Here is a 25,930-nt window from a genome sequence, read left to right on the forward strand (position 1 = left end):
CATAAAAGAGTGATCTAATAAAAGGTTTCCAGAATAATTACACACAGAACTTAGGTTTTAAACTGCACTGCAAATCTCATAAAGGTAGTCAGAAAAATATTCTTAAGTAAAATAAACTGAAAGACCTTTGCACTAGATTTATTCTCTTGAGAAATACTGTAGTTCCATTAAGTCAACCCATGGGAAGACCATCACTGTCTTAGTAATGTTACAGAAATCGTTCTACGGTTCGCTTTGGTTGTTACAGGTACATACAGTGTCGGACTAGGGAACTTAGGGCCCACCAGTGTAACTGATTCTGGGGGCACACCTTAGGGCTCCTGCACACAAAATAATTTTTTTGCCATGTCCGTACCATTCCCTTCACTTCAATGGGGCCGCAAAAAAAGACTCTGTGTGAATTCTGTGTCTGTATGTCCGCAGGGCCGTTCTGCAAAATGATAGAACATGTCCTATTATTGTCGGCATTACAGACAAGGATAGGACTGTTCTATTAGAGGCCGGCTGTTCTGTTCCTCATAATGTGGAATGCACACACCTCGTATCCATGTTTTGCGGATCCGCAATTTGCAGACTGCAAAACATCCAACGGTCGTGTTCATGAGCACTTACAGTGATAACAGAAATATTAAAGATGAAGTATGATGGCATTACATTCACAACAAAATGCACAAACATACAGTCAGGTCCATAAATATTGGGACACAATTCTAACATTTTTGGCTCTATACGCTACCACAATGGATTTGAAATGAAACTAACAAGATGTGCTTTAACTGCAGACTGTCAGCTTTAATTTGATGGTATTTACATCCAAATCAGGTGAACGGTGTAGGAATTACAACAGTTTGCATATGTGCCTCCCACTTGTTAAGGGACCAAAAGTAATGGGACAATTGGCTTCTCAGCTGCTCCATGGCCAGGTGTGTGTTATTCCCTCATTATCCCAAGTACAATGAGCAGATAAAAGGTCCAGAGTTAATTTCAAGTGTGCTATTTGCATTTGAAATCTGTTGCTGTCAACTCTCAAGATGAGATCCAAAGAGCTGTCACTATCAGTGAAGAAAGCCATCATTAGGCTGAAAAAACACAACAAACCCATCAGAGAGATAGCAAAAACATTAGGCCTGGCCAAAACAACTGTTTGAAACATTCTTAAAAAGAAGGAACGCACCTGTGAGCTCAGTAACACCAAAAGACCCGGAAGACCATGGAAAACAACTGTGGTGGATGACCGAAGAATTCTTTCCCTGGTGAAGAAAACACCCTTTACAACAGTTGGCCAGATCAAGAACACTCTCCAGGAGGTAGGTGTATGTGTGTCAAAGTCAACAACCAAGAGAAGACTTCACCAAAGTGAATACAGAGGGTTCACCACAAGATGTAAACCATTGGGGAGCCTCAAACACAGGAAGGCCAGATTAGAGTTTGCCAAACGACATCTAAAAAATCCTTCACAGTTCTGGAACAACATCCTATGGACAGATGAGACCAAGATCAACTTGTACCAGAGTGATGGGAAGAGAAGAGTATGGAGAAGGAAAGGAACTGCTCATGATCCTAAGCATACCACCTCATCAGTGAAGCATGGTGGTGGTAGTGTCATGGCGTGGGCATGTATGGCTGCTAATGGAACTGGTTCTCTTGTATTTATTGATGATGTGACTGCTGACAAAAGCAGCAGGATGAATTCTGAAGTGTTTCGGGCAATATTATCTGCTAATATTCAGCCAAATGCCTCAGAACTCATTGGACGGCGCTTCACAGTGCAGATGGACAATGACCCAAAGCATACTGCAAAAGCAACCAAAGTGTTTTTTAAGGGAAAGAAGTGGAATGTTATGCAATGGCCAAGTCAATAACCTGACCTGAATCCGATTGAGCATGCATTTCACTTGCTGAAGACAAAACTGAAGGGAAAATGCCCCAAGAACAAGCAGGAACTGAAGACAGTTGCAGTAGAGGCCTGGCAGAGCATCACCAGGTATGAAACCCAGCGTCTGGTGATGTCTATGCGTTCCAGACTTCAGGCTGTAATTGACTGCAAAAGATTTGCAACCAAGTAATAAAAAGTGAAAGTTTGATTTATGATTATTATTCTGTCCCATTACTTTTGGTCCCTTAACAAGTGGGAGGCACACAGTGGCGTACACACAATCCATGGGGCCCTGGTGCGAAACTGATCCATGGGGCCCCGGTGCGAAACGGTCTCGGGAGGGGCATTTCCCTGGGCAATAGGAGATTATGGGGCCCCTGTGTCCCCACCCGCCCTCAAACCACACCCACACACAGCCCCACCCATAAATCGCGCCCTTACCTCTTACATCCAGTGACGTCTCCTTCGATGTAGATGTTCTCTGTCCTCGTCTTCTCCTTTCAGACCAGACCACCATTTTTACACCGTTTTTAATCTCTGCAGTTTGACAAAAAAATAATATCTTAGTTTACTACTTTTCCATCATCCTACCATCTTCTGGACAAAACATCCTACTACCCCAATACTGTGCCCTGTGGTCCCCAATAGTGCCCCCAATATTGTGCCAGTATCAAGTGCCAACCGCCCGGTGTGCCAGTATCAAGTGCCAACAGCCCCGTGTGCCAGTATCAAGTGCCAACCGCCCCCCCTCATTTTCCAGTATCAAGTGCCAACTACCCCCCTCATTTTCCAGTATCAAGTGCCAACCTTCCCCCCCATTTTCCAGTATCAAGTGCCAACCTCCCCCCCCCTCATTTTCCAGTATCAAGTGCCAACCTGCCCCCTCCCCCCCTCATTTTCCAGTATCAAGTGCCAACCTCCCCCCCCCCTCATTTTCCAGTATCAAGTGCCAACCTTCCCCCCCCCCTCATTTTCCAGTATCAAGTGCCAACCTTCCCCCCCCCTCATTTTCCAGTATCAAGTGCCAACCTTCCCCCCCTCATTTTCCAGTATCAAGTGCCAACCTTCCCCCTCCCCCCCTCATTTTCCAGTATCAAGTGTCAACCTTCCCCCCCCCTCATTCTCCAGTATCAAAGTGCCAACTCCCCCCCCCCCCATTTTCCAGTATCAAGTGCCAACCTTCCGCCTCCCCCCTCCCCCCCTCATTTTCCAGTATCAAGTGCCAACTCCCCCCCCCCCCTCCATTTTCCAGTATTAAGTGCCTCCTCATGTCCCAGTAAAGTCCAGTATTAAAAAAAATAAAATAAAAATCCTTATACTTACTTCCTTAGCAGCGATGCGATGCAGGCCTCTTCCGGCCTGTGTCCCGCGCTGTACGGCTCAGGCAGCGTGATGACATCATCGCGCCGCCTGCACCGCTCTGATAGGCTGCCGGCACAAGGCCCGCAGCCTATCAGAGGAACAGGGAAGGGAGACGCCTCCCTCCCCTGCCCGGCCGCAGCACAGCAATCTGTATCACTGTCCTGAGGACGGCGATACAAATCACTATGGAGATGAACGCTTCCACAATGGAAGCGTTCATCTCCTTGTCACCTGCCGCCGCGGGCCCACACCTTAGTCTGAGTGGCACTACTGCAGGGGCCAGGGGTCCACAGGCGGCCGGGCCCCCTGGAGTGCCGGGCCCGGTCGCAACTGCGACCCCTGTATGTACGCCACTGGAGGCACATATGCAAACTGTAGTAATTCCTACACCGTTCACCTGATTTGGATGTAAATACCCTCAGATAAAGCTGACAGTCTGCAGTTAAAGCACATCTTGTTTGTTTCATTTCAAGTCCATTGTGGTGGTGTATAGAGCCAAAAATGTTAGAATTGTTTTCATGTCCCAATATTTATGGACCTGACTGTACATGTGGCAGAATTTACACATATATGGATATCCTGCACTTAAGTCAGTCAGAAACAAGACACATGCAGCGCACACCAATCACTCATTGGACAGATGTGGCACACAAGACACTTATACATGGCTCACATGCCACTGATGCATATGTCACGTGCTGCACATACACCACTGATACATAGATCATATATAGCACACACCAATCACACATAGGAAACAAGCACCAAGACATTTATGCCTAACCCAATTAAGTCTAGCACACTTACAGGGGTTAAAGGGGTTGTCTCACTTCCCCAATTGGCATTTATCATGTAAAGAAAGTTAATACAAGGCACCTACTACAATGTATTGTGATTGTCCATATTGCGTCCTTTCCATCACAATATACACAGCACGTATCCGTGGTTATTACCACTGTGTAATCCAGCAGTGGTGGCCGTGCTTGCACACTATAGGTAAAGGTGTTGGCCTATGCGCACTTCCAGTCTTTCCCTATAGTGTGTAAGCACGGCCACCACTGCTGGATTACACGGTTTTAATAACCACGGATACACGCTGTGTATAATGTGATGGAAAGGAGGCAATATGGAGTATCACAATACATTAGTAAGTGACTTGTATTAACTGCATGATAAATGCCATTTACTGAAGTGAGACAAACCCTTTAACCCGTTTAAGCATAAATGTCTGGCATGAAATTTACCAAATCGTAACCTACTCATATTGTACATAATCTATATTATAATTAGATGACCTGTTGCCTATCTACAGGATATTTGATAATATTAGATTGCTGGGGTCTGACTGCTGGAACACCCACTGATCATGAAAAAAGAGGTCATGAGACATTCAATTACATTACTGCCAATCTATGTACACAAGGGTCTTAAGACCACATTCCCTTGATCATGGGGGTCCCAGCAGTCAGACCCCCATCAATAAGACATTTATCATCTCTTGTGTTATAGCTGTTGGACCTTTTCACATTCCCTATCTTTAAACGTTTTCTTTGGGTGTAAAAAAAAATTAAATTAAAATAAAAAATCGGGCCCAAAATATGTGTCAAACTAAAATAGAAATGCTCGCCTGTTAAAGGGCCTGTGTCCACTTTTCTAGTTATCCTTTATCCACAGGACCGGCGATAACTAAGTGATCCGTGGGGGTTTGAATGCTGAAGCCCCCACTTATCCCCCTTCTTGATTGAGTGGCAGGTCTATGGGGTCACTGGAGATGGCAGAGTACAGCGCTGGCTATTTCCAGTGGTCCGAAAGAGAATAAATGGAGCAGCAGGGCATATGTGTGGCCTGCCACACCATCAAAAAGGGGGAACAGGACCCGTTCCTGGAATCAGTGGGTGGTTGCAGAATAAGACCCCCACTAATCATATAGTTATGTCCTATGGTGTGGAGAGGATAACTTGAAAACCTGGACAACCCCTTTAAATCCTCCACCACTCCACCAGTATCTCTTTACATGGCAGCAGTGATGCCTGTAAATACGGAATATCATCACTACCGCCATGTAAACCATTCGTGTCAATACTGGAGAATGTGACGCACTGTGCAGATTTTTTCAGTCATAAGTCCAACCCCCTTTGCAGGTCATAACCTTTAACAAAGCCCAAGAAAAGGTGCTAGAGGAGCAATGTGAGCAAAGGGCACAATCGGAGGGTCATAACTGAAACAGAGGCATTAGTGTCACCTGAGGCAGGGTAGTAGTGTGGATCCTGGAGCAGGGGTAACTGGAGAAGAGTCAATATTAGCGGTGCATTTAGAGTGAGGGCATCTGGAGCTGGGGCACTAATGGGGGTGCACCCAAAGCAGAGGCATTAGGGTCGCCTGAGGCAGGGTAATAATGGTGATCCTGGAGCAGAGTTATTAGGGGGCAACTGGAAAAGTTGCAATATTAGGGGTGTATTTAGAGTGGGGGCATCTGGAGCTTATGAGGGTGCACCTAAAGCAGAGGCATTGGGGGGGACCTAGGGCAAAGTCCCCCCAATGCCACTCTGAACTCTGCAGAGAGCAGCACACATTCATAGATCTGTGTCTGCTATAAACAAATCCCCTATTTCCCCCTTACAGTCTCCTACAGCTCACTACTGTCACACCCCTGAGAAATCAGCCCAGCACCGCAGAGGAGTCCTTCTCTCCAGCAACCACAGTTTTCTGACAGCAGGGAGGGCAGGAGGATGGCCAGACATGTTCTCTCCTCCTTCACTGCCAGCAGCCGGAAGTTTAGAAGATACTGTGGGGCCTCCTATACAAATGACACCAGTAGGAGGCTGCATCACTGTGCGATACTTCCACCCAGTGGCTACAATAATTATCTCTTCTGAGAAAGGAGAAATAATTACTCCTCCGTCTCCGTCTTATCTCTGGGTGCAGGAGACTAGGGGCCCACCGAGGAATCCCCTGCCTCCCCGGTTGGCCAGTCCGAGCCTGGGTACATATCTATGTATTTGGCTGGAATAATACATTCAGTTTTTAGTGCGGTTTTGCAGTTTTCTTTAACCTCTTCCGGACACAGGGCGTACAGGTACGCCCTTATGTCCTGGTACACACCTGTACGCCCTGTGTATTTCCGATCACCGTCGGCGGGCAGTGATCGGAACCCCGTGCCTGCTGAAATCATTGAGCAGGCACCTTAGCTAAATGTGAGGGGGGGGGGGGGGGTCCCGTGACATCTGCGCTGCCTTCCGGTGAAGAGCCTGTGAGATCCAGCCCCCTGGATCTCACAGGCCGGAAGCTGTATGAGAAATACACACAGTATTACTCATACAGCCAATGCATTCTAATACAGAAGTATTTGAATGCATTGTAAAAGGGATTAGACCCCCAAAAGTTGAAGTCCCAAAGTGGGACAATAAATAAAGTAAAAGAAAAGGTGAAAAAATAAAGTTTCCCCCCTAAAATATAAAGGTTTCAAGTAAAAATAAACAAAAACGTCATTTTCCCCAAATAAAGTTAAAAAAAAATTGGTAAAAAATAGAAAGAAAAAAAAAAAGGCGACATATTATCCGTATCGACCGGCTCTATAAACATATCACATGACCTAACCCCTCGGATGAACACAGTAAAAAAAAAAAAATAAAAACTGTGCTAAATAAACCATTTTTTTGTCACCTTACATCATAAAAAGTACAACAGTAAGCGATCAAAAAGAATTATGCCCACCACAATAGTACCAATATAACCGTCACCTCATCCCGCAAAAAAATGAGACCCTACCTAAGACAATCGCCCAAATAATAAAAAAAACTATGGCTCAGAATATGGAGACACTTTTTGTTTTAAAAAAGCTATTTAATATTTTGCCAAAACTAACCCTTAACCTATTATAATTAGAGTTTTTCTACTTGGCCATAACATGCTAGACAATCTGTAAGTCCTAGGTAGAGGTTAAGTCAGAATGAATTAATCTTATTTCATACTATGCCAAACAGTGGTAGGTATTCTATATAACACCCTCACTGCCACGTTGCCTGTAACATATATATGTACTGGTGTTTGTTTTCTTTTTTACTTTAGACAAACGCTCTTTATAATTTAGATTGCGTTTCAAACTACGCCTAAGGACATTTGATAATATTTTAACAACAGAATATATGGCAGCATGGTGGCTCAGTGGGTAGCACTGGTCTTGCAGCATTGGGGTCCTAGGTTTGAACCCGACCAAGGACAACATCTGCATGGAGTTTTTATGTTCTCCCTGTGTTTGCGTGGGTTTCCTCCAGGTACTCTGTTTCCTCTCATACTCCAAAGACATACTGATAGGGACCTTAGATTATGAGCCTCATTGGAGACAGTGTGATGCCAATGTCTGTACAGCGCCGCGGAATATAGCAGCGCTATATAAGTGCATAAAGTAAATACAGTTACAGTATCAAAGGAATAGAGTGAAACTTCAGCAAAAAGACCACCTTTTTGAGAAGCCCACAACCGATCTAGAACACATTTTTAATGCATTTTACTTGTTTGTTTGTTTTTAAAAGATTACACTTGTATTATATATTGTGTATACTCTTTCAAAAACTTTTTTTCTTGTTTTTCATCTCAAAGGGTTTCACTGTAATAACTAACTAGCCAAGATAAATAAATAAAGCAGCCAAAATGCATGTTCCCTCATGTCTACTGGGGTTTTCTATGGGTGCATTCCCACATATATAATTAATAATAACATGATTGGCGTTCTAATAGTATAAGACAGGACACAAAACTCCCTCACTTTCTTGCGCTGTTTCCGGTTTTACAGCTCATCCCCAGTTCATCTAAGTGAGTGGGGATGAGCTGCAACTGAGCTGTAGACATAGCGCTAGGGTGCAGGTGGCGCTCTAGCTGATAAAACTCTTTAAGGCCCCCTATACAGATTAGTGTATTGTCGGCCAAACCCACAGAGAACAGGTTTGGCTGACAGTCTAATGTGTATGGAGTTCTTCCCCCTGCAGATGAAGAACAAAATGATTGACAAAATGAAATTAATTTTTTCTCCCACTTGATAAGCGACCACCTGGCATCGGCTTTCACCTCTCTTCCTAATGAATACACATACACGTTCTCTGAACTGAGTGCGTACAGAAAGGCCATTTGGCTGATAGCTACTGAATGTGTATTGAATGTATATTTATTTATTCTATGCACTTATATAGCGCTACTATATTCTGCAGCGCTTTACAGACATTTGCAACCAACTCTAAGGTCCCAATCAGTATGTCTTTGGAGTGTGGGAGGAAACCCACTCAAACACGAGGAGAACATACAAACTCCATGCAGTTGCTGTCCTTGGTCGGAATCAAACCTAGGACCCCAGCGCTGCAAGGCACCAGTGCTAACCACTGAGCCACCGTGCTGCCCGTGTATGGGGGCTTTTAGCGCTCGTGGTGTTGCACAAAATTCTACAACAAATTGCTATGTACTTGAGGTCCAGAATGGTATAGGGCCATAGAAATACAAATGACACCGGAATTGAAGGAATAACAGAAAAGTACGGATGACCAATAATAGACACAAGTGCTGAATGGACAACAAGGGAGACTGATGTTTCCTGTAGCAACATTCTCCAACATTAGAAAATGATAGCTGTAAGGGAATTGTGTGCTAGACGTGGATATCGATCTGTGAATTAAGTGAAAACACAAACCCGGGGGGCAGGCTTATCAAGGAAGCTTTGGTCACATAGGTGTGTAGTTTTAATATAACTGGTCCATTGAGGAGACTCTTCCAAGAAAACAGTTCTGCTGTTAATACGCCTTTATGAGATCCCACATCCTCTTTCACTGTAACGACACAGGTAAGAAAATACATTAAAATCTGCATACAGCATTGTAAGATTACAGGGAAGATGCCCATGCAGAACCAGGGCTTTGACCATCCTGACCTTCTGCAGACCATGCAGGGAGATATTGTACATCTAGCAGGGTTTGTGGAAGGTGCAGGAGGCGACTCACTTCTGCCTTTTTCATCACAAGATAGATATGTATAAATGAAGAGATGTGCTAGATCCACGTTCCGTCTACATTCCAGTGCTCATATAATCACCAAGATGCAGTTTTGGACTGGGGTGACTAGGACCCACCAGTAAAATTAGTTCTGGGGGCCCACTGTACAGCTACGTGCAAATACTTCCTGCCCCCACAGCAGTTCGCAGCAGCAAGACGGTACAAGATGACTATAATTATGAAGGTCACTGCAGCGACTTCCAGAAAGTAGGTCCCTGAGTAAAGAGAATGCTTGCCGAAATGCCTCTATATCTAGAAGTCATCAAGATCTAGATGTTATCTCAGCTACTTGATGTATCTACATGTATGTACATCAATAAACCTAACTAATAAAAAATACTTTATGTTACATAAATACAATTACGACAGAGCATCGTATATGTAACGGCATACAAATACGGCACTCTGATCGAGGTCGGCACAGAAGGTGTGTGCGCCCAATCAGGACAGGGGACGGTTGTTAGTGACAGCTGGGCCCCTCTTTTGAACACCAGCAATGGTGAAAGCTCTGATGCTGGCGGATTAGCACCTTAGGTGCTGTGGTTAATGGAGAGAAAATGTCACCTCCATGTTGCCTTGATACCTGAGGAACACATAAAGGGTTAACAAAGTTTGTAAAATCAGTTTTGAATAACTTGAGGGGTGTAGTTTATAAAATGGGGTAATTCATGGGCTTTTTGAAAAATAATTTTAGCAGCTATATATCTGTACATGTATGTACATGTAAAGCAAAATTTGTGCCCTGAGAGCCACAGGGTGCACCTTTCCTTTTGGACCCTGCCGTGTGTCACAAGACTAGGGCCGCAATGGGGATATTTCTGAGAATGGGAGAAATAGAGTAATAAAATCTGGGATTTATTTCTTCATTGAGCACTGTGCAAAAAATCTGTCTTTAAAAGAACACATTTGTGAAATAAATACTATTTTAAGGGGTCTAGTTTCCCCAATAGGGTCACTTTGCTTGTTTTTTAATCATTATGACACCTATGAACCCCTACGAACTTGGTTTGGTGCAGGAAAACACTGTATTTAAAAATAAATTTAAAAAAAGCGTTAAAATTTAAAAACCGGTTCAAAAATGGAAGAGAAATTCAAAAGGGCCTCTAAAATAAAGTAAACATATGGAAATATATATCTGATAACATTTTTGCACAGTATGTATTATATGTGACATATTGCAGTTAAAAATAGGGGAAACATTTAAACTTTTGTGTTTTTAGTAAATATATGCAAATCATATAGGTCTAATTCTACCACCTAAATAAAGTACAAAAACGATGTCAGAATTTCTTGGATGTGCAATACCTTTAATGAGTAATTCTCTGATAAAGTCACAATGCCAGATTTCTAAAATCTGGCTTGGTCAATAAGGCCTTTTCAGGCCTGCCCATTAAGGGGTAAAATAGAAATTGGCCTGGCAATCAGTTCACACTGGAACCCGGCAATGGTTAGCTGCTGCAGTGAAAATGCTGTATTACTTGTCATCCATTTTAGAACAGCCAACGATGTAATACATGGAAGGCTTTTCTTATAGCATCAAGTTAGTTATAGACTGCTACTCGGCACAGTATGGTAATATTATGTGAGCATTGAATGGTAGCATTATTTGGTCACCATCATGCAAAATTAGCCTAAATGTAAGGAAGCAGAAGTGCCTCTTGCTTAGTAGATTGGTCTAAAAATGTATTAAAGAGAGTCTGCCACTGTATTTTTTAAAAAGTTAGACTGTTCCTGGTGACCTGTACTTGACATCCACTTTGCTGATGATCTGAGACGCTGCAAAATAACTGTTGATCCATATCCAAATTTCTTGAAAAGAGCCCACGAGATAGACAATGTTAATGGTGCCCAGGCATTCCTATCTGAATAAAGCCACGCTCCACCCTTCGGCGTGGTTCAGATGTCATCAAGCTACTAGCTGAAATCTAGTTTATAGAGAAGGGCACTGACCGTGCAAGTGTGAACAGAGCTGTGCACCTGCTCCAAATTTAAACCAGTGGCTTGATGACATTGGGACCAAAGTGAGTTGTAAAAAAGGTGTTGAGGGGAGGAGCATGACTCTATTCAGATGGGCTGGAGACTGCCCCTTGGTCTTGATATGAATTTGGATCAAAATACATTTATCGAGGTTTCAGATTAGGTATATTTAGGTATGTAGACTACAGGGCACCACGGCAGTGATGGGCTCCCTTTAAAAACATTGATTATATCTGTCACAATAGATTCCAATTGTACATGGTTAGATGTCACTTCGTTTGAAGGATTCATGGGTATCAGGAGATGGTTCCCAAACCAATCACAATAAATAAGACTCCTATACTCATAAGTGGAGTACAGAAGTCTTTCTTATTTATTAAAATAGATGCCAAGTCACTTGGACAGTCAAACAAAAAATTTTTTTGCCATTAAACCAGAAGTCCCATCAAAAATCAAACACCCAGGTCATGAAGTAGATAACTAAAAACAAAACTCTTGAACTTACCATGGGAATCTCCCCAGTGGGTCAGTGCTGAAAAGCTAACCAAAATTTCTGTAGGCCTCAGGTTATCAACACATAGGAAATAGGTTCCTCTATCTCGATCATCTGTTGTCTGTGGTAGTATAAAAAAATATATATATATAAAACATAAAAAGTGTGGAAAAAAGGCATAAAAAGTCCTGTTTCATATATGGGAAAGTCAATTCAATTGTCTCTCTGCAGGTTCCTAACTTGGCCAAGGTCAATTAAATTGCAATCAAATATAATTGTCACATATTAATGAAGTGCTTATGTAATGAGTTGACAAAGACTCCTCATCATCTGCCACCAACATAGACCTCTGAAGGTGCTAAATACAAAGCTAAAATTACATAAGCACTGAGCAACAGTCAAGTGCCTATTCCTTACTAAATAATTAATTGCATGTTGACGTAAGAGACGAAAGGCACAAGGGTCAAAAAGTTTGACAGTCTCAGGAGCAGCACTGTTTTCACTGTCGCTGTCCTCTCTCCCTGTCCTTCATCACTTCAAATCAATAATTTAAGCTATTCAGTTATTTATAGTCCTTTCACGCTATACTATTGTATTCACTCAACAGATGGAGAAGGTTTTCATCTAGGACTTTCTGCTTAAGGAAGCCTTGTGCTACTAAATAGCAATAACATGTTGTACGGAGATGTTAAAGGGATTCTGTCACCAGATTTAACCCTATTAAGCTAGCTGACATTAGCGATGTGCTAATACATAGTAACATAGTACATAAGGCTGAAAAAAGACATTTGTCCATCCAGTTCGGCCTGTTATCCTGCAAGTTGAACCTAACTAGCCTATTCCTACTGTTATCTACGCCCCCGTTACGCCAGAAATCTAACTTTTAGACTATGCTTATTAGCCTCTAGGAGCGGGGGGAGCGCCTAGAGGCTCCGTTCTCCCACCTTTGTCGCCTCCCTCTAAGTCCTAATTGACAGGGCCCGGCAGCGCACGCATCTGTCTGCCAGGCCCATGCTCTGGTGAAATCTCGCGCCGTTCAGGCGCAGTGAGGAAGCTGGCAGCCTGCAAGCGTCTTTCCCTCACCGCACCTGCGCCGAATGCTGAACGGCGTGAGATTTCACCAGAGCACAGGGCTGGCAGACAGATGCGAGCGCTGCCGGGCCCTGTCAATCAGGACTTGGTGGGAGGCGACAATGGTGGGAGAACGGAGCCTCTAGGAGCAGGAACAACCCCCCCCCCCCCCCCCGCTCCTAGAGGCTAATAAGCATATTCTAAAAGTTAGATTTCTGGCGTAACGGGGGCGTAGAGAAAAGTAGGAAAAGGCTAGTTAGGTTTAGCTGACATTAGCACATCGCTAATGTCAGCTAACTTAATAGGGTTAAATCTGCTGACAGAATCCCTTTAAGTTCATTCCATTTATATGAATTGTCGAATTAATTCAAAAATACATCCAAACATCTCAGGAGGTGAACTAATCTAATAATGCAAATCTTTATAATGAGCTTAAAGCCAAGAGAATTAACCAGGAAAGTGGGTTAGAAAGATCTGTTAAATGAAAGACTAAATATAACTAGGCTAACATAGTGTACTCAGCTTGGAGTTGTTCTTATTCTAGGATTCGGTAATTGCTTGTCCTTTAAAGGCATCAAGTTATTAGATTCATCCATTAATGGTAACACAAAATCACAAAAAAAAAATCACGAGAATAGGTTAATGTTTGTTGTAATACCGTTCCACTCATATTTGATCAGGTTCTACTGTATTCACTCTACAAGTATGCGTACAATGCAGGAGAGGATGAGACTCTAAAGCCCCAGATTATCAAAATATTTGGCAGAACAGAGTATTTCAGCACATGCAACTCACTGGTATCCCCTTAAGAGTGAAGCGGGCAATGAACATTAGATGTTGTCCAAACACCAGAGAAGAGCAAAGTTCTTCAAAATTCCATTTGGCTGCTTTGCCGAATTTTATAAAAAAATTTGCTTTGTGATGAATAACTTTGTAACCCCTCAGATGCCACATTCATACATGATCGCAGGATCCGGTAGTAAAAATACAGGGTAAAATCATATGTACTGCCTCCATTAGCTCTTGATGAGCCGGCCGCTGCCATCTTGCTTGAAGATCTGGCGCGAAATCTCATCATACATCACCACGCACAGGATTTCAGCCGAGATCTTCAATCAAGATGGTGGCGGCCGGCCCGTCGCAAGCAAATGGAGCAGGTAAGTATGATTTTTTTAGTTTTTTATGCTATTTCAGGTAAATCGATTCGCTACCACAAAGCATAAGGAAATTCAGCTTTGTGGCGAATCTAATTTATCCTGAAATTTGGATCCACTTCGTCGGATTCGAATCGCTCAACACTACTGAACACCCCTCCAGACCCCCATCCCTCTCCCCAGTACACATGCATACTCAACACAGCAAATCACTGGGGAGTAAGTAACCTATGGCAGAGGCTTATCTTTCCTGAGAACAAAACGATGGGACATGTTGAAATCCTTCTCTTCCGCAACATCTGCTGTTAGGAAAGTTGGGTGCTCCTATACACATTAGATGATTAGCTGTGGTGCTGAACTCAGTGGGTTTGGCCGACATTAATGTAATGTGTATGGTTAGCTTAACCTCGAAGCAGTGTAAACCAAGATATATAACAGACCCTTACCTTGAAATCTGCTTTCTGATATGTATATAGATATGTACTTGGCTTGTGGAATATGTACAATGTCCTGTAAAACAAGAAAGACAAGTGTGTCATTAGATTTCTCACTGACATTATTGGTGTCTTTATAAATGCCTGTCTGATAGCAGAGGATGGGCTGTACAGTCGTGGCCAAAAGTTTTGAGAATGACACAAATATTAGTTTTCACAAAGTTTGCTGCTAAACTGCTTTTAGATCTTTGTTTCAGTTGTTTCTGTGATGTAGTGAAATATAATTACACGCACTTCATACGTTTCAAAGGCTTTTATCGACAATTACATGACATTTATGCAAAGAGTCAGTATTTGCAGTGTTGGCCCTTCTTTTTCAGGACCTCTGCAATTCGACTGGGCATGCTCTCAATCAACTTCTGGGCCAATTCCTGACTAATAGCAACCCATTCTTTCATAATCACTTCTTGGAGTTTGTCAGAATTAGTGGGTTTTTGTTTGTCCACCCGCCTCTTGAGGATTGACCACAAGTTCTCAATGGGATTAAGATCTGGGGAGTTTCCAGGCCATGGAGCCAAAATGTCAACGTTTTGGTCCCCGAGCCACTTAGTTATCACTTTTGCCTTATGGCACGGTGCTCCATCGTGCTGGAAAATGCATTGTTCTTCACCAAACTGTTGTTGGATTGTTGGAAGAAGTTGCTGTTGGAGGGTGTTTTGGTACCATTCTTTATTCATGGCTGTGTTTTTGGGCAAAATTGTGAGTGAGCCCACTCCTTTGGATGAGAAGCAACCCCACACATGAATGGTCTCAGGATGCTTTACTGTTGGCATGACACAGGACTGATGGTAGCGCTCACCTTTTCTTCTCCGGACAAGCCTTTTTCCAGATGCGCCAAACAATCGGAAAGAGGCTTCATCGGAGAATATGACTTTGCCCCAGTCCTCAGCAGTCCATTCACCATACTTTCTGCAGAAGATCAATCTGTCCCTGATGTTTTTTTTTGGAGAGAAGTGGCTTTTTTGCTGCCCTTCTTGACACCAGGCCATCTTGCAAAAGTCTTCACCTCACTGTGCGTGCAGATGCGCTCACACCTGCCTGCTGCCATTCCTGAGCAAGCTCTGCACTGGTGGCACTCCGATCTCGCAGCTGAATCCTCTTTAAAAGACGATCCTGGCGCTTGCTGGACTTTCTTGGACGCCCTGAAGCCTTCTTAACAAGAATTTAACCTCTTTCCTTGAAGTTCTTGATGATCCTATAAATCGTTGATTGAGGTGCAATCTTAGTAGCCACAATATCCTTGCCTGTGAAGCCATTTTTATGCAACGCAATGATGGCTGCACACGTTTTTTTGCAGGTCACCATGGTTAACAATGGAAAAACAATGATTTCAAGCATCACCCTCCTTTTAACATGTCAAGTCTGCCATTTTAACCCAATCAGCATGACATAATGATCTTGAGGTGAACGCATTGCACCCGCACTGAATCCGGACCCATTCACTTCTATGGGGCTGTGCACATGAGCGGTGATTTTCACGCATCACTTGTGCGTTGCGTGAAAATCGCAGCATGCTCTATACTGTGCGTTTTTCACACAACGCAGGCCCCATAGAAGTAAATGGGGCTGCGTGAAAATCGCAAGCACCTGCAAGCAAGTGCGGCTGTGGTGCGATTTTCACGCATGCTTGCTAAGATGAAAGTCTATTCACTGTATTATTTTCCCTTATAACATGGTTATAAGGGAAAATAATAGCATTCTTTAATACAGAATGCTTAGTTGAAGGTCAATTGAGGGTTAAAAAATAACTAAAAATTAACTCACCTCCTCCTCTTTAGCGCGTAGTTGCCGATCTCTTCTTCTTTAATCATGAGCTGCCGGCTAAAGGACCTGTGGTGACGTCACATCACATGGTCCAATCACATGGTCTATCACATGTGGTAATGGACCATGTGATTGGACCATGTGATGAGCTCAGTGACAGGTCCTAAAGTAAGAACAGGAGACCGGCAGCTACGCGATCAATTGGAGGAGGTGAGTTAATTTTTATTTATTTTTTTAACCCTCAATTGACCTTGTACTAAGCATTCTGTATTAAAGAATGCTATTATTTCCCTTATAACCATGTTATAAGGGAAAATAATTACATCTACACAACCTTGAACCCAAACCTTCAGTGTTCAGTGTTTTATCACGCGCGTGCAAAACGCATTGCACCCGCGCGATAAAAACTGAACAACAGAACGCAATCGCAGTTAAAACGGACTGCAATTGCGTACCTACTCGCGCGGGTTTGCCGCAATGTACCCGGGACGCATCCGGAGCCAAAACGTGACGCCCGTGTGAACCCAGCCTTAGGCCCCTTTCACACGGGCGAGATTTCCGCGCGGGTGCAATGCGTGAGGTGAACGCATTGCACCCGCACTAAATACGGACCCATTCAATTCTATGGGCTGTGCACATGAGCGTTGGTTTTCACTCATCACTTGTGCGTTGCATGAAAATCGCAGCATGTTCTATATTCTGCGTTTTTCACGCAACGCAGGCCCCATAAAAGTGAATGAAGCTGCGTGAAAATCGCAAGCATCCGCAAGCAAGTGCGGAAGCGGTGCGGTTTTCACGCACGGTTGCTAGGAGACGATCGGGATGGAGACCCGATCATTTTTATTTTCCCTTATAACATGGTTATAAGGGAAAATAATAGCATTCTTAATACAGAATGCATAGTACAATAGGGTTGGAGGGGTTAAAAAAAAATAAAAAATTTTTTAACTCACCTTAATCCACTTGCTCGTGCAGCCCGGCTTCTCTTCTGTCTTCATCTTTGCTGTGCACAGGAAAAGGACCTTTGGTGACGTCACTGTGCTCATCACATGGTCCATCACGTGATCCATCACCATGGTGATGGATCATGTGATGGACCATGCGATGAGCGCAGTGACGTCATCAAAGGTCCTATTACTCAAAGAAGAAGACAGAAGAGAAGCCGGGCTGCGCAAGCAAGTGGATTAAGGTGAGTTAAATTATTATTATTATTTTTTTAACCCCTCCAGCCCTATTGTACTATGCATTCTGTATTAAGAATGCTATTATTTTCCCTTATAACCATGTTATAAGGGAAAATAATACAGTCTACACAACACCGAACCCAAACCCGAACCTCTTGTTCAGTTTTTATCGCGCGGGTGCAATGCGTTTTGCACGCGCGTGATAAAACACTGAACACTAAAGGTTGGGGTTCAAGGTTGTGTAGATGTAATTATTTTCCCGGGTTTGGGTACCAGACATGCCTATTTTTCTCACGCGCGTGCAAAACGCATTACAATGTTTTGCACTCGCGCTGAAAAATCGCTCATGTTCCCACAACGCACCCGCATCTTTTTCCGCAACGCCCGTGTGAAACCAGCCTTAGGCCTCTTGCACAAGATTGTATGTATTTTGTGGTTCGCAAAAAACGGATCAGCAAAAAATAAGGATGACATCCATGTGCATTCCGTATTTTCCGGAACGGAACAGCTGGCCCCTAATAGAACCGTACTATGCTTGTCCGTAATGCGGACAATAATAGGACATGTTTGATTTTTTTGCGGAACGGAAATACAGAAACAGAATGCACATGGAGTACCTTCCGTTTTTTTTGCGGACCCATTGAAATGAATGGTTCCGTATACAGTTCGCAAAAAAAACTGAACGGAAATGGAATGAAAATACGTTTCTGTGCAAGAGGCCTTAGGGCTACTGTTAAGTTGCCCACTGGTTTTCACTCACCCACACCCTTCACTCATCAGGCCGCTTGCAGTAGTCTCTGTTCAGTGACAGGTGGTGTTGAGAAACACTAGTTTTCAATCTAGTAAACAGACAATGAATCACGGTAGGTGGCACAGTTTCAGTATGTCAAACAGGCAGAGGTCTTGGCGGGCGGGGCACGTTCAATAGACAACAGTATACAACTTCGCAAGGACTAGACTAGTAGGAACCTTATTGCTCAGGCATCTTCCCATGGAGAAGAAGCCTAAAATAACCCAGGGGCACCAGACATTGGCTGAGGACAAATTAGAGTGTCCACGAAGGCCCGTTAGGAACTAGGGAGAGAGTGCATGCTCTATGGGACATAGCATAGCAGACAGAAGGTATGGAGGCCAGAAAAAGACTATAGCTGGAAGCAACCAAAACTCTGACAGCTATGCTGCTTGGAGGAGAGAAGTGCCAGGGGACACAGGCCACCGTAACATCAACGCTGCAGGAGTGAGTGAATGCTCCAGCAGCCATGCCCTCTAGGAGAAAGGAGATGCTGGAACAAAGGCCCTCAGGCCTTTTACTGATACTATTGTGTGCTATTTTACTATTTTTGTTTGAAATTCACCGGACACAGTCATCAGCACTACAAAACATACACAATGGGGCAGATTTTCTAATACTGTCTAAGATTTAGACAGTATTAGCTTAGACTAAGGAGACTAAATATGTGTCAAATTTATCACAGTGTCTAATGCTAGATGATAAATCTGCTGTATTTTTAGCCTGTTTATACCACCAATTAGCTTACTTTGCAGTAGAACTTTGTGCAAGAATTTTGGGGCACATTGATGTGTTCCCTTTCTAAAAAGCCACGCTCCTTTCCTGCTAAGCAGTGTCTAGAGCACTTAAAAAATGTGGTGGCATGTTTTTGGGAGCAAATTGCACCTCATTTTTACACTGCAGTTCAGTCCATTCTGAGCTGCTCAATACTGTAAATATGGATGCTATAATACAGTGGCCAGTACAATATAAGTTAGCATTTTTCCTTAAAATGGAAAATATAGCCAGAGTAAAGTTTTCCCCATGCACCAAGCAAAAATACTTTCAAAATGATTTCAATACCTATTCTACATAGCCTACATAATTGATGGAATTTATAATTTGCACTTGGCCAAGGTGTAGGAAACTGTGAAAGAACACATTTTCTGCACAATATTTGGTATATGGTTTAGTTTGTGATTTCAAATACAAAATGCAATTAAAGAAATTCATGTTGCACATTGTAAGAACTCTTGGGAAAAACATTCAAACTAAAATCTCACTTTTTATTTTCAGCAATTGTTTATTTAAAGATCTTAGCTCCTTTCTAATGCTCTAGAGTCAGTGGAGTGAATATACCAGTAATTAGAAAACTACCGTAACTGAAAGAATATCAGAACATAAGCTCAGCTGAATTGATTATTGATCTCTTTCCAATAAAACATTTAGAGTGTATATACAGTTGCAAGAAAAAGTATGTGAACCCTTTGGAATGATATGGATTTCTGCACAAATTGGTCATAAAATGGGATCTGATCTTCATCTAAGTCACACGAATAGACAATCACAGTCTGCTTAAACTAATAACACACATAGAATTAAATGTTACCATGTTTTTATTGAACACACCATGTAAACATTCACAGTGCAGGTGGAAAAAGTATGTGAACCCTTGGATTTAATAACTGTTTGACCCTCCTTTGACAGCAATAACTTCAACCAAACATTTCCTGTAGTTGCAGATCAGACGTGCACAACGGTCAGGAGTAATTCTTGACCATTCCTCTTTACAGAACTGTTTCAGTTCAGCAATATTCTTGAGGTCATGCCACAGCATCTCAATCGGGTTGAGGTCAGGACTCTGACTGGACCACTCCAGAAGGCGTATTTTCTTCTGTTTAAGCCATTCTGTTGTTGATTTACTTCTATGCTTTGGGTCGTTGTCCTGTTGCAACACCCATCTTCTGTTGAGCTTTAGCTGGTGGACAGATGGCCTTAAGTTCTCTTGCAAAATGTCTTGATAAACTTGGGAATTAATTTTTCCTTCGATAATAGCAATCTGTCCAGGCCCTGACGCAGCAAAGCAGCCCCAAACCAAGATGCCCCCACCACCATACTTTACAGTTGGGATGAGATTTTGATGTTGGTGTGCTGTGCCTCTTTTTCTCCACACATAGTGTTGTGTGTTTCTTCCAAACAACTCAACTTTGGTTTCATCTGTCCACAGAATATTTTGCCCGTACTGCTGTGGAACATCCAGGTGCTCTTGTACAAACTGTAAACGTGCAGCAATGTTTTTTTTGGACAGCAGTGGCTTCCTCTGTGGTATCCTCCCATGAAATCGATTCTTGTTTAGTGTTTTACGTATCGTAGATTCGCTAACAGGGATGTTAGCATATGCCAGAGACTTTTGTAAGTCTTTAGCTGACACTCTAGGATTCTTCTTCACCTCATTTAGCAGTTTGCGCTGTGCTCTTGCAGTCATCTTTACAGGATGGCCACTCCTAGGAGGAGTAGCAGCAGTGCTGAACTTTCTCCATTTATAGACAATTTGTCTTACCGTGGACTGATGAACAGCAAGGCTTTTGGAGATACTTTTATAACCCTTTCCAGCTTTATGCAAGTCAACAATTCTTAATCGTAGGTCTTCTGAGAGCTCTTTTGTGCGAGGCCTCATTCACATCAGGCAATGCTTCTTGTGAAAAGCAAACCCAGAACTGGTGTGTGTATTTTATAGGGCAGGGCAGCTGTAACCAACACCTCCAATCTCATCTCATTGATTGGACTCCAGTTGGCTGACACCTTACTCCAATTAGCTCTTGGAGATGTCATTAGTCTAGGGGTTCACATACTTTTCCCACCTGCACTGTGAATGTTTACATGGTGTGTTCAATAAAAACATGGTAACATTTAATTCTTTGTGTGTTATTAGTTTAACCAGACTGTGATTGTCTATTCGTGTGACTTAGATGAAGATCAGATCACATTTTATGACCAATTTGTGCAGAAATCCATATCATTCCAAAGGGTTCACATACTTTTTCTTGTAACTGTATATATATATATACTTTTGGTCTGTACTGTATAAATATATATATATATATATATATATACAGTGGTGGGTATACCTCCACTAAAAAAACTGTCTCAATAACTTGTCATGTGACCTTGAGCATCAATTACAGCTTGACAATGACATCTCATGCTGTCCACAAGTCAATTTATTGTCTGCTGAGGCATGGCATCCCACTCTTCTTGAAGGGCGGCCCTCAGGTCATTGAGATTCTGGGGTACAGAGTTATGAGCCTCTACACAACGACTCAGCTTATCCCATAGGTTTTCAATGGGATTCAGGTCTGGAGAAAGTGCAGGCCACTTCATTTGAGGTACCCTAGTCTCCAGCAGCCGTTCCTAATGATGCAACCTCGATGAGCTGGCTCATTGTCGTCCATGAAAATGAAATTAAGCCTGTGTTATTCATGCAGAGGCACAATGACTGGATTAATGATGTTTTTCAAGTAGTATGGGCAAATTACCATTCACAAAGTGTAGGGCAGTTGTATATTGACTAGACACACCTGCCCACACTGTAACACCACCACCACCAAAAGCTCTTCTGGTGACAACAGTGGCTGATGCATGGCGCTCTCCTTGATGTCTCCAACATCGTTGGCGGACAATGTTCACAATGATGTGGCCAAAAGACATCGACTTATATGCCTGTATCTCTGTTGCAACCTGCTGATGACACTCTGAGCTCAGTGGCCACTTCCATCTTAGAACATCCTGCTTGAAGCCTCATAATGGCGAGGGACTGTTGATCAATTGTTAGGTGCTGTCTTGGTCTCATGATGTGAAAATGTGAACAGCATGATGAGGAGGACTTTTTAAATACCAATTCTAATTGAACCAGGAAATGTATTGGGCGATTCATGGATCAAACTCTTGTTGTGAATTTTGCCATTAAAGGGGTTTCTCCTCTTCAGCAAATAGCATTTATTATGCAGAGAAAGTTTCCATAGTTACGACCACCCTGCAGTCCCGCAGTATACTCTGCTAGTACACTATAGAAAAAAGTGCCAAAAGCCACGGTTCTGCCACGGTCCCAGCCACCAGAGAGGCTGGCATTTTTTCTTATAGTAAGCAAGCTGGAGCACCACTGCTGGATTACAGGGTGGTTGTAACCATGGAAATGAGCAGTGTATAATGTGATGGAAAAATGAATCAAGAAAACTAAGGAAGCAATATGGATAACAACAGTACATTAGTAAGTGCCTTGTATTAACTTTCTTCACATGATATATGTGTGCTGCCCGCATCCATTTAACATTCGTGTGCTGTTCACATTTTTTTGCGGCCTCATGGAAATGAATGGGTCCGCATTTGATTCGTAAAAAATGCTAACCAAAAATATGTTCGTGTGCATGAGGCCTAAATGTGTATACATATGTACATAGCTCTGTCTCACTTCAGCAAGTGGCATTTATCATGTAGAGAAAGTTAATACAAGGCACTTACTAATGTAATATTATTGTCCATATTGTTTCCTTTGCTGGCTGCATTCATTTTTCCAATTACATTATACACTGCCTGTTTCCATGGTTACAACCACCCTGTAATCCAGCAGTGGTGCTCGTGCTTGCACACTAGAAGAAAAAATGCCAGCCTCTCTGGTAGCCGGGACCGTGGGATCGTACGTAAGCTGTTACTTATTTCTATAGTGTACAAGCACAGCCATGCTGCTGGACTGCAGGTTGCTCGTAACCATGGAAACTTTCTATGCATAATAAATGCTATTTGCTGAAGTGGCGAAACCCCTTTTAAGCTCCTTGTTAACGAACAGCAAGTTGTGCAAAAAGTACTGAAACATTGAACAGTTGGACATGTGCATTCAAAAGTTTAGAGAAGATCACATTAAGTTCACCTGTAAAGGTTAGGGTGCATTTTAGGTTCATCCTGAAATTTCACCCACAAACCAAATATCCCTAACTTTTTGTGAGTAGTGTATATAGGCCCTGAATAGGAAAAAAAATAAAAATGTGTTACTGTTATACTGGCGACCTGTGTCCACTGCTCTACATGCTACTTTATGTGTCTGTCCATCTACTGTGTATGTGTGAACAGGAGCTTAGTTAAAGGGGTTACCCTGTAATATATATTAATGATGATCTATCATCAGAATAGGTCATCATTATTAGATTGGCAGGGGTTCGGGTCCCGCACCCCCGGCCGATAGGCTGTTACGGCTACCGGAATCTCTCCCAAGCACAGTGCTTCACATACTACAGAGGATGTGCTTGGTATTCCAGCCCAGCCCCATTCACTTCAATGGGGTTGAGCTGCAACTATGCCATGTGACCTCACAGAGCGCGAGCCTCTTCTAACAGCTGATTGGCGGGGATCTCGGGTGTGGAACTCTTGCTGATCTGATATTGATGCCCTATCCTGTGGATAGGTTATCAATATTTATTACTGGATAATCCCTTTAAAGGGAACCTGTCACCGGGATTTTGTGTATAGAGCTGAGGACATGGGTTGCTAGATGGCCGCTAGCACATCCGCAATATCCAGTCCCCATAGCTTTGTGTGCTTTTATTGTGTCAAAAAAACGATTTGATACATATGCAAATTAACCTGAGATGAGTTCTGTCCCTGAGATGAGTCCTGTCCATGAGATGAGTCCTGTCCCTGAGAGAAGTCCTGTCCCTGAGATGAGTCCTGTCCCTGAGAGAAGTCCTGTCCCTGAGATGAGTCCTGTCCCTGAGATGAGTCCTGTCCCTGAGATGAGTCCTGTCCATGAGTCCTGTCCCTGAGATGAGTCCTGTCCATGAGTCCTGTCCATGAGTCCTGTCCCTGAGAGGAGTCCTGTCCCTGAGATGAGTCCTGTCCCTGAGATGAGTCCTGTCCCTGAGATGAGTCCTGTCCCTGAGATGAGTCCTGTCCATGAGTCCTGTCCCTGAGATGAGTACTGTCCATGAGTCCTGTCCATGAGTCCTGTCCCTGAGAGGAGTCCTGTCCCTGAGATGAGTCCTGTCCCTGAGATGAGTCCTGTCCCTGAGATGAGTCCTGTCCCTGAGTCCTGTCCATGAGTCCTGTCCCTGAGATGAGTCCTGTCCCTGAGATGAGTCCTGTCCCTGAGATGAGTCCTGTCCATGAGTCCTGTCCCTGAGAGGAGTCCTGTCCCTGAGATGAGTCCTGTCCCTGAGATGAGTCCTGTCCCTGAGATGAGTCCTGTCCATGAGTCCTGTCCCTAAGATGAGTCCTGTCCCTGAGATGAGTCCTGTCCCTGAGAGGAGTCCTGTCCCTGAGAGGAGTCCTGTCCCTGAGAGGAGTCCTGTCCCTGAGAGGAGTCCTGTCCCTGAGAGGAGTCCTGTCCCTGAGAGGAGTCCTGTCCCTGAGATGAGTCCTGTCCCTGAGATGAGTCCTGTCCCTGAGATGAGTCAGCTCAGGTTCAGCACTGCAGAGGTTCCAATCTTTCTCTATTTGGTGTGTGTCCTGCTTTCCACCTGCTGACTGATGAAGTCATCTACTCCCCTATATAAGCTGGCTCCATATTTCACTCAGTGCCTGATCTACAGATCCAGTCTGGTTCTGTTAGACTTTGCTGAAACAGCTATAACCGGTTTGTTCTTGTGTATCGACTGCTGCTGGATTCCTGGAGCCTGACTCTTCCTGCCTGCCCTGACCCCAGCCTGAATCTAAATTAAAAGAAGTGATAGTGGCTCAACAATTTGATAAATAACTGTGCGGTGCTCACCCCTCGACACACCCTGCCAAATGAAAATAATGTCATCTATATATCGTCGCCATAGTACCAGACTTGCCCCCAGCTGGTATTGAGACCACGTGGGACGCTGCGTGTGCTCACCGAGTAACAAACAGACATACAGACCAGTGGTAGGCAAAGTGCGGCCACATCCAAATGGTGAAGGAATAAACCTGCAGGAGTGGTAACGTACATTCAAATATATATAGTATCAAGTCATGACTAACCTGAAAAAGTAGCTACTATTTATTGGATGAAAATATAACCATCAGAACTAACACCAAGATATACAGGATATAAGGAGTGTTATTATCTATTTGAGTATATGGACATTGTGGTCACTTTACCAAAGATGGACTTTCAGTGGACTTTTTTGGGGGGATACATGGAATATAGACAACACTTATAACCTTATTGCACATTTCTGAACACTTTTATACATTTTTTATTCAAAATTTTTAATGTTTATGTTTAGAATACTAGGTCGACCTGGTCATATATAATACCTGCAATTTGGAGTATTTACATGTATGGAAGCTTGCCTTTAATAAACTTTACATTTAAATATATCCATCTCTCCGCCTGGTTCCAGATAGCAGAGTGCCCCCCTAATTTCTATTATTTCTCACATTTTTAGTGCGACATTGGGTGTGTCGAGGGGTGAGCACCACACTTTTATTTATCAAATTGTTGAGCCACTATCACTTCTTTTAAGCAGAGTGCCCCCCTAATTTCTATTATTTCTGAATCTAAATTACAAGTATTGCCTGATTCCCTGGTGCCTCGCATTGGTGTTTCTGATCCCCGTGAGTCAGCAGCCGACCACTCCTATTGGTTGGCATAGTGGATCCAAATCTACAACTGTTAACAATTAATAACCAATTTTCCTCCATTGCCATTCTGACGTTGCTGCAGTCTTTACTGCTCTCCACTTCCTGGCCCCAACTCAACACGCAGGAAATGGACTGGAATGTCTCCGCCAATT

At 43.2% G+C, this 25,930-nt stretch overlaps 1 protein-coding gene across 4 annotated transcripts in view; it reads right to left on the reverse strand.

Annotated features, from left to right (window-relative positions):
* The window catches only part of ADGB (androglobin), a 339,135-nt gene that overhangs the window by 147,692 nt on the left and 165,513 nt on the right, over positions 1–25,930 (reverse strand). For all 4 annotated transcript variants that reach the window (XM_040427354.1, XM_040427353.1, XM_040427352.1 and 1 more), the window contains exons 16-18: positions 14,415–14,478; positions 11,756–11,864; positions 8,916–9,051 (exon numbers count right to left, since the gene is read on the reverse strand). In XM_040427354.1, the coding sequence (XP_040283288.1) occupies positions 8,916–9,051; positions 11,756–11,864; positions 14,415–14,478 (309 nt within the window). The remainder of the gene's footprint in view (positions 1–8,915; positions 9,052–11,755; positions 11,865–14,414; positions 14,479–25,930) is intronic.

The sequence above is a fragment of the Bufo bufo genome, chromosome 4 (assembly GCF_905171765.1).
Source record: "Bufo bufo chromosome 4, aBufBuf1.1, whole genome shotgun sequence".
Classification (NCBI taxonomy): domain Eukaryota; kingdom Metazoa; phylum Chordata; class Amphibia; order Anura; family Bufonidae; genus Bufo; species Bufo bufo.